The sequence below is a fragment of the Erigeron canadensis genome, chromosome 2 (assembly GCF_010389155.1).
Source record: "Erigeron canadensis isolate Cc75 chromosome 2, C_canadensis_v1, whole genome shotgun sequence".
Lineage (NCBI taxonomy): Eukaryota > Viridiplantae > Streptophyta > Magnoliopsida > Asterales > Asteraceae > Erigeron > Erigeron canadensis.
Genome location: NC_057762.1, coordinates 39,312,849 through 39,332,099, shown reverse-complemented (window position 1 = coordinate 39,332,099; position 19,251 = coordinate 39,312,849). Strand labels below are relative to the sequence as shown.

The 19,251-nt window shown below is 33.5% G+C and overlaps 2 protein-coding genes across 2 annotated transcripts; both read right to left on the bottom strand.

Moving 5' to 3' along the window:
* Nucleotides 1-193: 193 nt before the first annotated feature.
* LOC122588241 (serpin-Z3-like) lies at nt 194-6,945 on the bottom strand. Its single transcript, XM_043760361.1, has 3 exons — nt 6,709-6,945; nt 1,083-1,451; nt 194-1,000 (listed from the first exon to the last, which is right to left on the bottom strand). Exons 1-3 carry the CDS (start codon nt 6,943-6,945, stop codon nt 194-196), a joined length of 1,413 nt encoding a protein of 470 aa, XP_043616296.1.
* Nucleotides 6,946-14,179: 7,234 nt separating this feature from the next.
* Nucleotides 14,180-19,023, bottom strand: LOC122589239 (serpin-Z10-like). Its single transcript, XM_043761501.1, has 3 exons — nt 18,905-19,023; nt 15,274-15,639; nt 14,180-15,189 (listed from the first exon to the last, which is right to left on the bottom strand). Exons 1-3 carry the CDS (start codon nt 18,983-18,985, stop codon nt 14,404-14,406), a joined length of 1,233 nt encoding a protein of 410 aa, XP_043617436.1. The 5' UTR covers nt 18,986-19,023; the 3' UTR covers nt 14,180-14,403.
* Between the last annotated feature and the right edge of the window lie 228 nt (nt 19,024-19,251).

Here is a 19,251-nt window from a genome sequence, read left to right as displayed (position 1 = left end):
CTAGCCCAAAATCAGGGATAGAGGTTTAATATACAGGGGATTAAGGTATTGTTATAAAATTTAGAGGCAAATTTTAAGTAACACTAAAAGACTCAATACTAACTTATCATGACATCAATTGCCATAAAGGCAATCAATGGAAACACGAGATATCCAAAAAGGTTTGAAATAAAGCCTAAACAATCATTTATAATCAATCCGTAGCATGGGGATTGAGTACCACACCGATGAAGAAAACAGCTTGAGAAGTGACTTCCCTTATCATGAACAAGAACGGATGGTCTGCCACAAACCTTGCCGGTGGAGGCGGAGGTGGACAGTATGCTGTACACCCGGGTAATCCCATGAATAGGCAAGAAACGGCAGCAGCTTCTGTTCCTGTCTCATCAATTTCAATAAAAGATTTATGAAGTATTTTTGAGACATAAATATTATCTTCTGGCCCAGTTGGCTGCACTATCCGTCTAAACTCCTTATTTGTACGTTTGAAAGGCAATGTCAGTCCCATTTGTTTCACAGCATTATCAGCTTCAAAAGCACACGATATCTTGAACTTGGGTATCCAAAGCTTTTCTAAAAAGCGTGGTTCAAGGTAAAAATCTTCATGGAATAAAGCAGGATCAGAATGGAAAACTTTGAGTAGTTCCTGCAATCCATCTTTCCTATCAGGGAGGAAAATATACATAGAGAATTCATTGGATTGGCCTTCACTTTCATATGGAATTTGGAGGATCTTGCAACCTTCAAAACAACCATAGTTGAATTGCTTTTGGCTAGTCATAAAGGGGATCGAAACAGTCTCCCCATTAACGAGATGAAAGTCTTTCACCTTAGTCTTTTTTGCATCAAACGGTTTAGACCACAATCCTTTAAAATACAAGGCATTCACCAGTGCAATCACCACATCGTCTTTCAAATCTCCGCCATCAACAATAGTGGGGATCAAACCTCTAGTTTTCTCGTTTACCCATGAATTTATATTTTTTGCTGATCCATGAGGCTTCACACATAAAACTAGTTTTAAATATAAATTGGGTTTATATATATAGAAAGAAAGAAGATGTGAACATAAAAGCATGTACCATGTTTTCAAAGTCCACAAACTTGGCTTCTGTTTTGTAAACACATTGCAGAACCTCTTTGTAACGAGATTGAACACGAGTGATGAGTTTCTTGTCTACCCAAATACCATTTGCTAAGACGATTTCAAGACCTGCTTCTCGAGAGTCTGTGTCAGAGAAAAGTTGTGCAAGAAGTTTGGCACTTGGTGAGTCGGAAAGAAGGTGGTCAACAGTTTCATGTCCAAGGAACTCCAACAACTGTTCCAAAGTTTCGCCTTCGGCTCCAGCAGCAAGCATTCCCAACACGGTCTCAAGTGAAAACGGGGAACAAACGAAATTCCCATCCTTGAAACCGTTGTGGGCATCATCAAGTAAAATTCTTGTGGCAACCTGCACTTCATGAAATTCTCCTGATCATCATCATGCATATAAACTAACCCTACATACAACGAATTTTTTGTACGGATAGGACTATATTTTCCGCCATTGGTGTAACTAGGAACTTCTCCCAATATATTTGTAAAACTAGGAAGTCCGGTGTTGTAGACACCGAACTTGTCCACGTACATTGAAGTCCGGTGTTGTAGACACCGAACTTGGTCTAGGTGGCACTCAGAAAGCATGTGCGGTTTGATGCCAATTGAGGTAGTTTTTGTCCACGTGGGCAAGTTCGGTGTCTTCAACACCGGACTTCCTAGTTTTACAAATATATTGAGTCTTGTTCCTAGTTATACCAATTGAAGTAGTTTTTGTCCCATCCGTACAAATTTTTCTACATACGTACAACAAGAATTATATATATATATATATATATAAAGGCATGCATAAAAAAATAGAATCTGATTACGTACTGTACTGGTTTTGGCTGAAAAAATGCTTGTGGAGATAAGCTTTTTCCGATCTTCCGTCTTTAGTTTCTTACTGCTGCGTTCTCCACCCATCTTCTTAGGGAATTTTGTCTCAATATTTTTCGTAAATAAATATATAGCGGATTTAAAATTATTTTATATAGGAAATTTCTGACATATTTTTTCTAAGTAGAATATGTTAATCTCGTAATCTTTTCCTATTATACGGACGTTTCTTTTGGAATACAATATAATCTTAAAATATTGGAAGAATTTTATATCATATGTTGATGTTGATTGATGTCGGATATTGAATTAAAAAAATAGTTTTCTATTCGGCCCTTCCTAAAATTGAACACTTAATCTTATTATTATTAACTACCAATAGGTTTTCTTTTATAGACACTTGGCTCATTCTTTAGGTGACATGTGTCCCTTTTAAATTATTTGTAAAACATGGAAATTCATGTTAGTATGCATATGTAAGAATATATGTGTGTAGTATGTGTTCTGAGAAAATATGAGAGAAAAAGGTGTTTTAATAGAATAGTGTCAAAGGTTCCAATAGAGAAGAAGGTAGGGGGTATTTATACTAGTCTAAAATAACAAGTTACATCTTGACCCCTCACCTTACCTTAATAATAATTACATCCACACTAACAAATCTAGCACTACATTGTATCTAACATTCTTAATATCCTCTAATTTATAATTTCCTTATAATTATCAAATACTCATACTTAATAATTAATTAATATAATATTATATATTTACCTATAAAATATGTCTATTACTATATATGAATTATTATATATCCAAATTCTTGAATTCGATATTGATTAACCTTATCTATTCGGCTGCTGCTTTCTATGTTTGCAGCCATTATCACGTAGGTCTCCCTTGGTTGTAAATTATACTGTATTACATAGTTTAATATATATGTTTTTGATTGTATAGGGTTCTTATCCAAAATCGTTATTATGATTGATATTTGATTTATTATCACTGCACAACATTGGCTTTTGTATTCTTTTATATTTTATAGATCAAATTAAAATAACATTAGAGTTATGTATAGTAAAAATATATGAAATTTCTTTATGATACTTTGAGACATATTACACTAACATTAACAAATATAGTAATGCATGACATATTATTATATCAAACCGTTGTATTGTATATAGCATATAACGTTTTTTATGCGTTGTTGTGACCATTATAATACCAAAATCTACCAATAAACTAAAATAAGATTTAACTAATTAAACATATATTATATTTATCATTACTGTTTGTTATAATTGAGCTTCGATCATCGATTTACTTTAACTACAACTTATTCCATACTCACGAATCATTTATGAGACATATGAATTTCTTTATGATACTATCTATATAACTACCGTACATCGTACGGGTATTATGACTAGTTATCATATAAAATAATGCAATTTGTCACCACTCACCAATGATGGAACAATGGGACAATGTGTTTAGAGGATATGTTGTACAGTATCTCTGAAGGGGCCAATGAATTGAACCAATGTTTTAACTAAACTGGATCAAGGAGGCCGGTCAAACTGGTTGAAAGTCAGAAGGTAATCAAACGCAACAAACTAATCGCTTTATTAAGAATGTGTTTATTTCATTATACTATTACTTATCCATCAAGTTAATAAGAATATAAATTATCCATGAAGTTAATAAGAATATAAATTGTTCGTGGATTGGTCTGCCCAACATGTTCTGTTTTGACCAAACAAAAAGATTACCCATTTTGACTGACCCGTTATCCATCTTGCTTGACCTGCCCATTTCAACGTACACCCCTCTTTCTTTCATGCATGTGGATCATTGTCTGTTTTGTGTGTGCATGCGTAATGCATATTCATCTTTCATGACTAGTTCAGAATAGTAACTCGTTATCATGCAAGCACAAACTTATATGTGATGCTGTTTATATGCAAACATGTATAGTACACCTTGAGTTAGACACATTCAGATCTTTCTCATGCGATTCTATTTGTTTTTTCAGTCCATTAAAAATAGTGATTTCACCACAAAAAGCTTCTCTAAAACGTTTAATGTCTATTTCATATGCATTTATTTATTGCCAATTCCTTGGGAGCCGACATATGTGATGTTGATAGTTAGTAGTTTCTGCATAATGCTATACCAGAATATATGCACAAAAGGACCCGAAATAACCATAAATGTTTGTGTTCATGGCCACTTTCATCATTTATTTATTTTCTCTAATATTCATAATGAAGGTGAATGACTTAAAGCCTAAATGTAGTATGTTAAAGTATTAGCATTATTTCTAAGACTCAAAGTTTCAATTTGTTTCTGGATATAAGAGTTCTAAAAAACTAGGAGCATCCAAATTAAACCTTGTACAGTTCATGGCGTAAATTGGGTACCACACTAAAGTTTAGCCCTTCTCATAATCCCCAAACCAACAGCCAGACAGAGGTAAGAATCGTACTCTTGGTTCATTATTACGTGCTCTTCTCAGGTCTAACTGTAAACAGTGGGAAGACCTTTTACCAAATTTAGTACAGAGGGAGATGCAAAGTGGTAGCTGATATTAAAAGAATCCATTAGCAGGTACATGATCGAATTACAAAGCAAAATGAACTGCTGAAATATCGTCGATATAATTAAGGGACGCAAACACATCTTATTCCAGACTTCCAGCCGGGTGATTTAGTTTGGGTACACTGACGATAGGCACGACTTCCTTCAAAGAAGGTTTGTGTCCTTTTTTGTGTCCTTGCTAAGGTCAATGATAATGCATACAAGATTTATACTTTCCTGAAGAAGGGGAGGATGTTAGCCAAAGAAACCCAAGCCCACATGTTGATCCACAACAGCACATCAAGCAGAAGGAGTCGGCCCAAGACAACCAAGCATGGTTGTTATAGTGCAAGCGGAGCCAACAATTTAGCATGAAGTCCATGAGTAGTTCTTTAATTTTAGTCAAAGAAGGTTTGTGTCCTTTTTTTTTTTTTTGCAAGTAGTGGGTAGTTTTTATTCTTCTAATAAACTTGTGAAGTTTAACTTTTTGTTAAATTAATACCAACACCTTAAAGCATCTTAAAATGGCCCAAAATCAGTGACAGAGGTATGATATACAGGGTATGAAGGTATTTTTATAAAAATCAGGGCGGCAAATTTAACTTAAGTTTAAAAGACTCATCGATAATGATAGGAAATGTAATTAATTTAGTGTAATTGAGGGATTTGGTTATGACACTTGGATATGAGTTTGGAGGTACGAGGTGTACGCCCATTAAGTGAATGACATCCCGGACCCAAAAGCATTATAATAATTGATGGCTAGTATTGATTTTTTAATAATTGATTGACAATCTTTGATAACATAATAAAAACGTTTTTCTACATGAAATTTACAAGCATGAAAACTTTGAAAATGATTGTGAATGTGAAAATGAAATGGCAATAGTGTTAGACAAATTTGACATGATGAAAAAATAACTTTTACTTGTTTTGGAAATAAAGTCATCATGTGCAATACTAGAATGGAAAAATCAATAGTGATTTGGAAAGTCTTCACACATTTCATTTCTAGAACAATTTCATTTTCCAGTTAACATATAAAAAGTCTTATTTGATGAACTATGCCATCAATGCTATTACTAGAGCTTGCCATATTATATATATATATATATATATATATATATGCATATATGCATGCATGAGCTGCATGGAAGAAGTACGAGTAACAACTCAACGTTGTGAACTTTTGTTCTCTCTTTGAATATAACATTCTTTGGGTGTCTCAGAAAGAGAAAGATATGTGAGAAAATATATAAAAAACACGAAATACTCTCTAGCGAACGGGTTCTAGAAATCTGCCAAAATCTAGAACATTACTCTTTGTATTATCCCAAAACAAAATTCGTGTAACCCAGGCAGATAGGGTCGAATTGTTGTTTTCGGAAAGTGATATCACAATACAAAGAGATATCTGGTTATTGATTTCTTACCCTTGTAACTTGAAATTCCCCAACAGGAAAGAGCTTCATGACAAATAGCAAAGCTCATGGTTTACTCTCGTCTAAATAAAACCAAAAACGAGATACCATAACTTCATTTTATCTTTTCTTAACTGTGCCTTAACATCCATCTGATAGTTGATTGTGCAAACAAAATCATAATAATAGTCTGCACCAATCCTGGGATCTTTACTGCGTTCTTTCTAGATACATCTCTTCAGTGGGTTGTTTCCGAGTGGACAAACCAGTATATATATATTATTGAGATAAAATAATTTTCATAGTAATCATGTTTACTCTCATCTAAATAATTTTCAGTATGATTGTTTCTGTACCCTGTATCCAATCAATATTTCACCAACCGTTTTGATGACAATCAGACAATGTAACATGAATGACGAACCAGACAGAACTAGACAAATTAGACCAATCCAAAAAGGACTGAGCTAGGCAAATTATTAACCACGACTTGAAACAAAAAGGGGATATTTTAAAACACAACTCGGATTAGATTAAAGGGAAACAAAAAAATCTTAGTATCACCACAGGGGATGAAGGTATTTCAAAAAATATCAGAGTGGCAAATTTAAGTTATGTTTAAACGACTCATACTAACTCATCATGACATCAATGAAACAAATACTGTATAAAACAGAAAGAGAATAAAGTCTAAACAACGCACACCTCATGGACGGAAACATGAAATATCCAAAAAGTTTAAAATAAAGTCTAAACAACCATTTATAATTGATCCGTGGCACGGGGATCGAGTACCACTCCCATGAAGAAAACAGCTTGAGAAGTGTCTTCCCTTATCATGAACATGAACGGATGGTCTGCCACAAACCTTGGGTTTGGAGGCGGAGGATCCCAAATACTATATCCCATGTCTTCGTCACTTTCTTCACAAGCAGCAGCTTTTGTTCCTGTTTCGTCAACTTCTATAAAACACTTCTGAATTACTTTCTTGACATATAGCAAATCATCTCCCGGATTCACAACTTCTATCATCCTGGTAAGCCCCGGCCATATTATAAGGATCAAAAGGCAAAATCAGTCCCAACTGTTTCATAACATCTTGAGCTTCAAATCTATAAGATATCTTGAATTTGGGTATCCAGAGCTCATCAAATGACTCGGCTTTAAGGTTAAAATTACGATGAAATAAAGCAGGATCAGAATGAAAAGCTTCTAGTAGTTCCTGCAACCCATCTTTCCTGTCTGGGAGAAAGATATACATGGAAAATTTCTTCGATTCGCCTTCATCACTTTTTTATGGAATTTGAAGGATCTTGCAACTTCTAAAAGATCCATAACTGAACGAGTGACGGCTAGTCATGAAGGGGATTGAAACAGTCGTCTCTCCGTCGTTAATGAGATGAAAGTCTTTCTCCTTTGTACGTGTTGCATCAAAGGGATCATCATGCCACAATCCTTTGAAATATAGAGCGTTCGCATGGACAACCGCCACACGTTCCAAATCATCATAGCGGGGATCAAACCCCTAGTTTTCTCGTTTACCCATGAATTTATTATTCTGGCTGCTTCAATCTTTACATATAAAAGAAGTGTTGGTCCCTCGTCCCTCTTGTCTCACGAACACAGAACAATACACACTAAACTTATCTTCTTATTACACAACACTTGAACGCACGACGCGTTCTTCTTGTTCTTCACGTTCTTACAAATGGACTTTACATGGGAATTTATAATTACCCAATAGACACATACGAAACAACACACCCTTTCACTAAAGGGTAACTTTCTAACATACACTTCTTTTCTAACAGACATGTCCTTTCATAATCTTAACTGCCTATAACCGAAAATAACTTCCATTCGGTTATACACTTTATTCTTGACACATTAGACCCCTAAACTTATATACGTAATTATTGACACATGGATTAATAGATTATTATCCAATACTCCCCCCTAATTTATTAATCCATGACTTCACTTCTTCAAGTGCTTCATTGTTTTTATCCTTGAACTTTGGCTTGTTTCCACTTTCTTTGTCTTGATCTTTAATACGAAGTATGTCTTGAATTTCTTCCTTGATTTGGCTACTTTCTTCCTTGTCTTCAATCTCGTCTAGATCATTGTTGTTAACTTTTTCGGTATCTTCCATCATTTGTATTATCTCATAGTCTTGAATCTCCAACAATATGTTTCCTTTATCACGATCTTCGTATTCAACTTTCTTGGTTCTTGACTTGATGTCTTTCTCAATCTTGCTTTCCTTTTGAAATCTTGATGGCGTCTCTTGATGCTTCTTGCATTCACCATCGTCAATTCTTGGTTCTTCTTCTAGGAGTTTCTTATCCGAAAAAAACTCCATGGTTTTCTTTCTCAAACGTTTCTCTTTTTGTCTTTAACTCTTTTATCTCTTTGCTTGTGCAATCTCTTATCTTCTTCAGGTTCTCTATCTTTTTTCACATTTGTTTCTCAAATGCTATCTCTCTATCTTTCATTTTTTTCTCGAACTCTTGTTTCTCCATCTCAAAGTCTTGGAGTAATTCAAACTTCCAAAACTCTAGTTTACTTCTTAAGTCACTTTCTATTTCTGATCTCATCTCTTCGAACTTTCCTTTTGGAATTTCATCTTCCTTAATGAGAATTTCATTTCTTCGCTTCTCTTGTTTTAAGGACGTTGTCTCTTTTTCATCCTTAGTAGTAACCATCAATAGCGCTGGTTCGTCATCTTCGAACACAAGGTTTGCCTTATCTTCTCTATGGTTTGGTTTTGGACAATTTGCAGCAAAGTGTCCAAAATCTTGACAATTATAACATTGTATGTCCTTAAGTTGTCTTCTTGGATAGTTTTGATCTCCAGGGCTTTTCTTCCATCGATCGAAACTATCTTCATTTCTATTATCTCTCATGAATCTTCCTTGGCCTCTTCCTCGTGTCTGATTACCACCCCTTCCTCTATTGTTCCCATAGTTGCGTTCATAATTTCTGCCATTCCCTTGACGTGTGAACAACAACTTTTCACTATTGTCTTCTCCACTTTCTTTTCTAAACTCAAGCCTTTCTTCGTAAGTCTTAAGTTTCCCAATAACCTCCTCCAGTTTCGCTTCCTTAAAATCAACAACCATTTCAATGGTTGCTACTATTGGTATAAACTTATCTGGTACTGCGTTGAGTAATTTCCGTACTTTCGTTTGTTTATCAAATGTCAATTCACATGTAGCAGCCTTTGTAACAATGGTCATCAATTTTCCGGCAAATGAATCTATTGATTCATCTTCTTTCATCACGAGTCTCTCAAATTCTGACTTCAATTGTTGCGAGTGCGCTTGTTGAACATCTTCTGTCCCAACAAATCTGGACTTTAACGAGTCCCAAATTTGTTTTGTTGTTTCACATCCCGCAACTTGCATTTGCAAATCTTCGGGCAATCCTTGGAATAGATATGCAGATGCAGAACTATCCCTTTTTATATCTATCTCTTTTGATGTACTCGTTCCTTCTAGTAAATCCCAAATTCCATTTGCTACAAGTATCTTCTTCATTTTTATGGCCCATAACGTATAGTTCGTACTGTTTAGAATTGGACATTGATAGGATGATAACGGTATGGCAACAACATGATTGTTGTTTCCATTTTTATCTCCCGCCATATTATTTCAATTTAGTTTTCTTCTAAAACCAAAATAATTCTAACAATCGTTGAACTTAACTTTCGTCTAACCACAATTTTTCTTCAAACAATTTCAACGTTTTCCTAACGCGAATTGTAATAGAAAAATTCTATATTTTCCTTTATCTTATTCTTCTAATAGAAATAAAATTAACAAGTATTGAAAAAGGTAACAATAAAACCTGTTAATGTTTATTCCTTGGGCTTTCACTTATGGTGGGCTTCTCTTCAAAACAAATGTCACGCCCTTTAATCCAAAAAACTGCTCGTTCCTTTTTTCCTTTCCCAATATAACTGTTGCTTCTTCCCTTTTCTTCTTCAGTAGGTAAATTAGGGCAAAATCCAATCCTCCTTCTTTTTTCTTTTGATCTTCGAATCAAATGGTGGTTAATCAACGTTTCACTCACAAACTTAGGGTTTGCAACTTTTCTGATAATCAGTCTTTCCTTTCTTTCTCTTGCGTTGGTGGCTAATCGGTTTCTATGGCGGTTACCCTTTCTTCTCCGGCAACACACAGTGTGGCGGCGGTTTCTTCTTCAAATTCGATCTTCACTTGATCGGCTTTCTCATCGATTCCTCTGAATCAATTTTCTTCTCTGTCTTTCTTCTCTAAAATGATTCCTCTTGAATCGTTGGTTTCTCTCTTCTCTCTGATTCGAACGACCTTGGCTCTGATGCCACTGTTGGTCCCTCGTCCCTCTTGTCTCACGAACACAGAACAATACACACTAAACTTATCTTCTTATTACACAACACTTGAACGCACGACGCGTTCTTCTTGTTCTTCACATTCTTACAAATGGACTTTACATGGGTATTTATAATTACCCAATAGACACATACGAAACAACACACCCTTTCACTAAAGGGTAACTTTCTAACAGACACTTCTTTTCTAACAGACATGTCCTTTCATAATCCTAACTGCCTATAACCGAAAATAACTTCCATTCGGTTATACACTTTATTCTTGACACATTAGACCCCTAAATTTATATACGTAATCATTGACACATGGATTAATAGATTATTATCCAATAAGAAGTTGAGTTTAATAATATAATAACTAAAATAACTTTGGTTTAATTATATATGTATATATATTTAATAGAAAAGAAAGAAAGCAATATATGGATTAAAGCATGTACCTTGTTTTTAAAGTCTACAAAACTGGGTTCTGTTTTGTAAACACTTTGCATAACCTCTTTATAACAAGATAGAACTTGATCCATCAGTTTCTTGTCTAACCAAGCACCATTTGCAAAGCCAATATCAGGACCAGCATCTCCTCCACGGCCTTGGTTTGATAAAAGTTGTGCAAGGAGTTTGGCACTTGGCGACTCGTAAAGAACCTGGTCAAGAGTTTCATGTCCAAGGAATTCCAACAACTGTTGCAAAGTTTTGCCTTCGGCTCGAGCAGCAAGCATTCCCATCAAAGCCTCAAGACAAAACGGCGAACAAACAAAGTTTCCATTCCTGAAACCGTTGCGGGCATCATCAAGTAAAATTCTTGTGGCAACCTGCAGCATGCAGTTCATAAAATTCTCCTTATTTATCATCATTTATAAACTTATGACACTGCTACATACAACAAGAATATATAATAATAACCAAAAAAAAAAAAAGAGGCACGCAATAAAGAAAAAGGAATTTGATCGATTACGTACGGTGTTGGTTTTGGATGATATTTTCTTAGCGCAGCTTTCCCCACTCATCTTCTTAGGGGATTCGATCGATTACGTATGTACGAACGTGTTTTTTAGCGTGCCAATATTTTTCGTATATAAAGTGTAGGGTTAAATATAGGGTTTTGCAAGGCTTATATATATAGGATATTGTGCCAATCTTTTCCTATTATATATGGACTCTTTTTTGGAATATAAGATAATCTTAAAATATTGGAAGAATTTTATTTAATATGTTGATGTTATCTCTAATATTGAATTAAAAAGAATAGGAGTTTTTTTCTTTTGGGTAAAAGGGATTACCCTGGTTCGATTTTCATTTATAGCAAAAAAAACAGGCAACATAGCATAATGCTAGTTGACTTACAAAACGTCCATGCACCATAGTGCAATACAATGAATCAGAAAAAAGCCATAGCCCTAACCAATGCTAGATAAAATAAAATGACTCATACAAAGTTTAATTAGACTCAGCTAATAACACTGGAAGGTCCCATATAGCTAGAAACCTTTCGACATTGGCACTTCTCTTGTATCTGAAAGTTAAGATTATCTCGGCCACCCCATTCACAGTTCTTGAGATATTCATGAAAAGCCTGGCGTTTCATTCTTGCCATAGAAAGTAAACTGATGCCGCAAGAAGAAGCTTGTCAAGAACATTTTTCATAGATTTTTTGCGAGCTCTTGGAAGCAAACGATTTAAAATCATATTCCAATCAGAGGGTTGTTTATGCAAGCCCGCTTTTATATAAACACGTTTCCACACCTGCATAGAGTAATCACATTCAAAGAACGATTTAATAGATTAGAGTTTTATTCGTCTCTAATAATAAAATAAGCTTATTATTATTATTATTATCATAAAATATTGCTGATGTATGTCATCACCCAAAAGATTCACTACAAGAATGTTGGTTTTTGGTGACGAAAGTTTTGGGACGACACCAAAGTGGTCCCTAAAAGCCACTAAACGACTAAAAATCGAGACTTTGATTAAAAAAGTCAAAGCCACAATTCTTGTAGTGATCTAGTACTGTCGATATATTCGATTCTGTATATACTATTCATCAAGAATGCAATTTGTCACCTCCTACAAGAAGGTGGCACAGTCCACCATTGCAAAGTCCTTACTTGAATTGTAAAACCGAAACTAACAATGCAACGTTCATCACCTTTAAAACCTGTTTCTCAACCCCAAATTTTTGACAAAAATTTGAAGCAACCTATGGGTCACCTTCAAATTTTTGACAAAAATTTTTGACAAAAATTTGAAAGCTTATAAAAGGTCCATGGCAAAAAGGGAAATTAATGTTTAGGATGGGGTACTTATGATACTGTATATATATGAAGCAACCTATTGGGATGTCATAAGGAATGAGCAATAATTTGAATATTCTCTTTGTAATTTTGTTGCAGTGTGTTTTATGTTTGTGTGCTTTGAAAGAAGTCAATGTCATTTCCGTTGACCCTTAATGTGTAAGGCAGTTGGAGCAGGTTATTCTTCTGACCCATTTCACTTCTTTATATTTTATGGTCGACATTCTGGATAAAGACAAGGAACTATCTGGATAAAGACAAGGAACTATCTAAATAATGCTCTTTCGAGAATATGGCAATTTGGCAGCCACGTATATAGATATGGGCCAATGTGGGATATGTTTTATCTCTAAAGGGATTGAAACAATGGCTTAACTAAACAGGGAATAGTCAAATGGATCGAGGAGGTCAAACTGGTTGAAAATCATCTACCATGCAACCAAACGCATACAAGTAATTGCTTTATCTAGAATGAGTTCATTTCGTTATCCTATCAATATAGATTTATACTAATCTTTAACACAATAGTTATCCGAGAAGTTAATAAGAATATAAAGTGTTTGTGAATTGGTCTGCCCAACATGTTCTGTTTTTTGACCAAACAAAAAATTACCCGTTTTGACCCATTACCCAACTAGCTTGACCTGCCCATTTCACCACCCCACATTCTATAATGCATGTGGATCATTGTGTTTTTTGTGTGTGCATGCATATGTTTTAAGTTAGGGATTAGTTTACTCGAATGTAAGAAACTTTGAACGAATGTTTATAGTAGGAAATAACTAAAGTTGTGAGTATCGTATGTAAACAACTTTGAAATAATGTTTATTGTATGTAAGAATTTTGTTTCAACCAATTAAAATATGACAAGTGGCACCTGTATATGGTTGCCACGTATGTTTTCTTACATACAATAAGCATTTTTTCAAGTTGCTTACATACAATACACATAACTTTAGTTTTTTCCTACTATAGACATTCGGTCAAAGATAGTTACATTTCAGTAAACTAATCCTTTTAAGTTATGTATGTTCATCTTCCATGACTTGTGCAGAATTGTAGCTCCTTATCGTGCAAGGACAAACTTATATGTGATGCTGTTTATATACAAACATTTATAGTAAATCGTGATTTAGACAGATTTAGATTTTTCTCCTACGATTTTATTTAGTTTTTCTGTCCATGAACTATAGTGATTGAACCACAAGCTTTTTTAAAAAACTTAATGCTCCACTTCATGTACATTTAGGTACTGTCAAATCCCTTGAGCACCGTCATATTGTGATGTTGATATTCTGCAATTTTGCATAATGCTATACCAAAATGTATGTGCCAAAGGTCCCGAAGTATATATAATTGGTTCTCATCTAGATTTTTTCAATGGTCTTAAGCCCAACCCGGCTTAATTAGGGATAATCAGAATATTGTGTTGATAATTTGATAGTATATTATTTGCCAACATAAAGATCATAGCATACTGGGGGACGGAATAACAATGTAGTAAAAATAAAATTAAATCATGCTTAGAAATGGAAGATTCTAAACGATTGTTAGAATGATAAAAAATGTTTCAAAGGAGGTTAGATAGAAAACCAAATTACCCAAATCCAAACTAAAAACATCATCCTTTATCATAATGAAAGTTAGATAGATATACAACCATAGGAAATAACAACTAGAGGGATTAAGCACCATATCCATAACAAGAACATCTATTCTGCAAGATATATAAATAGATAGAGCTACAACCTAAAGATAGATGGAGCTACAGCCAGAGAAAACAACTGGGGGATTGAGTATCATACCCATATTGAAAAAAGGCTATTCTGCAAGGGGATTTAACACCACACCTGTAAACAAAACAGCAAGAGAAGTCTCTTCTCTGATCATGAACATGAAAGGATGATCGGCCACAAAATAACGCGGACATTCTGCAGGGCCCCCTCCCCTCAGAGTAATATTACTTAGGGAAGTGGCTTCAGTTCCTGTTTCGTCAACTTTAATAACAGATTGCTGAAGTACATTCGAGACATAAAGCGTATCTCCAACAGGACATCCAGGTTCTACGATCCGCCTAAGCTCCATATTCATAGGGTTGAAAGGCAATGTCAAACCCATTTGTTTCATAACATCTTGAGGATCAAATTTACAAGATATCTTGAACTTGGGTATCTTTATCTTATACAGATACAATGGATCAAGGTCAAACTTTTCATGAAATTGAGCAGGATTAGAATGAAAAACTTGCAGCAGATCCCCCAATCCACCTTTGCTATCTGGAAGAAAGATATACATGGAAAACTGATATGACTGACCTTCACTTTTATATGGAATCTGGAGGATCTTGAAGTCTTTAACAGAGCCATAGTTGAACTGCTTATAACTGGTCATGAAGGGAACTGACACAGTCTTCCCGTTGATGAGATGAAAGTCATTATCCGTTGTCATATATTTAGAAAATGGATTAGACCAGAATCCGTTAAAATAAACAGCATTTGCAAGGAGAATTGCCTCATCTTTCAAATCCTCCTCAGCAACAATAGTCGGGATCAAGCCGTTAGTTTTTTTGTTTATCCATGAATTTATTTCTTTGGCTGCTTGATCAGGCTTCATCCATAACCAAATAGTAATTAATAAAACTATATTCAAACTAATTCAGTTTTAGTTAAAGAAAGCATAATATAATTTTACCTTATCATTTAAGTCAACAAGTTTGGCTTCTGTTCTGTACACAGTCCTGAGAATCTCTTTGTAACAAGATTGAATCATTGGCAGCTTCTTGTCTACCCAAATTGCATTCGCTAAACAGATATCAAGACCTTCTCTGTCATCATGCAGGTTGGATAAGATCTTATCTAGAACATTGGAACTACGAGACTTGGAATGAAATTGATCCAAGGTTTCATTTCCAAGAAATCCCAATAACTGTTTCAAAGTTTTGCCTTCAGCTCCAGCAGCAAGCATTCCCAATAAGATCTCAAGTGAGATTGGCGAGCAAACAAAATTACCATTCTTGAATCCATGTTGGGCATCATGTAGTAGAAACTTGGTGGCAACCTGCATACAAAGTTCATGATCACCAAGCCATACTACCCAAGGGCGTAGCCAAAAAAAGTACTGCCATCTTCATATAATCAGCACACAGATACAGAACAATAATATTAAGTATGTTATTTTTAGTTATCCACCAATGAGTTTTCATGTCATATAATAAAATTATCACTTGTAATATAGCCATAACATATGCCAACGATTTGACATTGTATGACTATCCCAACATTACAACCAATCCATTGTAGCTATCCAAATCTCATAAATCTAATAGTGTTCATAAATCAGCAACCTCGAACATTAAGTCTTCATCTATAATACCCAATGCCCCCATTCATATAACCTTAACAGGACCACTAAATTTGTAACCAGCCAAAACAAGTCCCCTTAATACAGATACAAAGGCCAAAATCATGTCCATCTCTGCAAAATCAACATAATGTAAGAAAATACAACAGCAACAACAATACCGAATCCTGCCCGACATATATACAGAAACAGAACTTAAAAACAAAAAAAACAAACAATAATTTCAACAACAGTTTGTTATTCTCTGAATCTTTAACACTAGTCATAGTTTATAAACTTAAATGCAATTAACTCACTGCCTCACTTCTATATCTCTTTGTTTACCATTGGTTTCCAAAGTGTATTAGTAATTGTCAAAGCACTGTGACACACTTTTATATTTTTTTCACACTTAAATGCAGTTACCATTTATTCTTTCAAAATTCACAAGGAGCACATTGATCTAAATGAATGATTTATGTCAGTTTAGTCAACACTCAACATTTAAAACTTATAATGGTACACTAACCCAAATGAACATAGTATATATACACATATAGGGAAAAGTGAATATAAGCCTATAAGGTTGTCCAGCACCTAAGCTTAGGTGTGGAACCCCTCACATACTATTTTTTTTTATATTTTTTGTTTAATAAATAAATGTTTGAGCCCCCATGAATTTTATGGGTTAAAAAATTAGTATGTGAGTGTTTCACACCTTATCTTAGGTACCTAACAACCTTATATAACCATCACTGTGGGCGTCTCAAGCCCACGGGTGGAAGTAAGCAAAAACTGAACCGGAAAACCGAACCATGGGCCACGGGTGTCTCAATAGTAAAGCTGCTTGTAAGTACAAGCTGCAGTTGACGTTTTAAGAATGTAAATATGCATATGCATGATCAATTGTATTTAACATACTAATTTCACTCATCAAAACTAAACAGTGCATTAAAAATTGTGTTTTGAAAAATGTATGCACCAACATTGCCAAATGTTGAACTTCAAGACCTCCAAATTTAAGGCAATAAATCCATACTTTGTGTATAAAGCCAATTAAGCCCTAAAACTATATATACATTACTAGTCTTAATACCCGTACAATGTACGGATTATATAATAATTGATGATACAGAGAATACGTGGTTGTTATATATCTAAGTTTTGATACCATACATTCACATATTATATGAAACCCATATGAGTTGGATAATATATTTGTTTAATTAGATGTTTAAAACTTAGCATATATCTTATCTTTTAAGATAGTTGTATTCTGTATATGATGTTAAGTTGTTAACATTATTAATTTTTTTTTATAAATCATGAAAACTTAATATATAATTAGATATATATTTATATTACTAGGTTTTTTTCCCGCGCGATGCGCGGTTATATAAAAATACAGTTAAGTGTTGCTAAAAATTTATAATTTAGATGTCAACAATTAATGATAATTGTTTTTCTAGTTAATAGTGTATTATGTGATGAATTATACAATCAATCGTTAAGCCTACCTTGTTTTGATGATATAGTAGCCAATGAATCAGAAACTGTGAAGGGTGCAGTGGAAGTAGGTGATTTTGCTTCTACAGTTAAAACTATGGGATTGTTGAGTATCGATGAGATGGTGAAAAGGTTGTTATGTTTTGTATCTCACTAAGTAATTGGCCAAAACATACTCATTAGAAGAATAGAATTTTATCAAAGCTTAAAACGATCGTTAGTAACACAGTAGCGATGGATTTAGTCAATAGGGTAATGTTGTTATTGAGAAAAAGATAATCTAATGTTTGATATAATAATGAATGATTATGTAAAATGAAAAAAATGTTTTTAATATATATATCTATATATATACACACATTTTAGAATGATATAAAACATATACCACACGAAAAATACTTAATCACGAAATATCATTATATAAAAACCAAAGTTTTCTTTTTTTTTTAAAATGTTGTTGTAGAAAAAATGATTCATATTAATTTGTTGCTCTCTTTTCAATTTTCATCATATATTAAGTCTAGGAAAAAAAATTAATAAGATAAAACAAAATATATGTATGACTTTTTTAAAAATCTTGATTACGTTTAGTTTTCCAATTTAGAAGAAGATATTATTTATCAAATTAGAAGATTTATTACTTATTTCAAAGATGTAATTAAATATATTGTCACACGTATGAGATAAGATACTATCTTTTAATTACATAAACATATTTGATTTTCTTTTACGTTATGTGAATCATAATACATTATTATTAATTATTATTATTATTATTATTATTATTAAGATATAAATATTGTTAAAAAATATATGGATATGCCACATAGGATAAATCTTACGTGGCAAATTTTTAGCATAGCTTTGGCTTTGAAGAGTGATTCAGAAGGCTCGGTTAACTACTGTTTTAATATATATATATATATATATATATATAAAGATTAGTATTTGATTACAATTAGCTAATTAGGTAATTATGAATTAGAAATATTTTTTTAGTTACACCAAGTGACACATCTAAGGAATGTGCCAAGTGTCAATCAAAAATCTTTTTTATATTTAAATCTAAAGAAAGAATAGTATTAGATTACAATTAGGTAATTCTGAATTAAGAATCTATTTTTAATTAGATAAAAAGTGACGCATGTCGTGTAAGGAATGCGCCAAGGTATGCTCCAAGCATCGATAAAAAAAAATACACAATTAGTATATTGGTAGATGTGTAAATATATGTATATTAATCGCTAATGCCACATCTTAAAAATTCGTTTTTCAGGTTCCAAAATGGCTTAATTTTAACAAAATGAACACCAAACTTTGAATCATAAGTACATATATATTACAAATAAAAATAATAGAACTAAAAATAGAACAGGTGAAACTACATATATGAAACTGACGTTAATGGGTTCCCTTGAATCATAAGTACATATATAAACAAAAAAATATATAGATAAAGAAAAGAAAAGTTACATACAGTGGCGATTTTAGATGGAGAAGTTGTGGGGGTAAGTTTTTTTTGCTTTTTGTTATGATGGTGTTCTTCATCTTCAGCCATTTGGGAGAAAACTGACTCCACCGTAGGAATTGTTGTTTTTAATTATCAGACGAGGAATCAGGAAGGACATTTATAAGGGAAATATTTATAATTGGGTGTACGTCAGTACGTGTGTTCGATTTTTTCTCCACTGTGAAATCAACTGTTTTAGTTTCTTAGAATTAATTTGTTAAAATTTAAAAAGTAATGACATTTAAAATAAGAGATAACAAACTTTGAATGAATGTCTATAGTAGTAAATAATTAAAATTGTGTGTATTGTATGT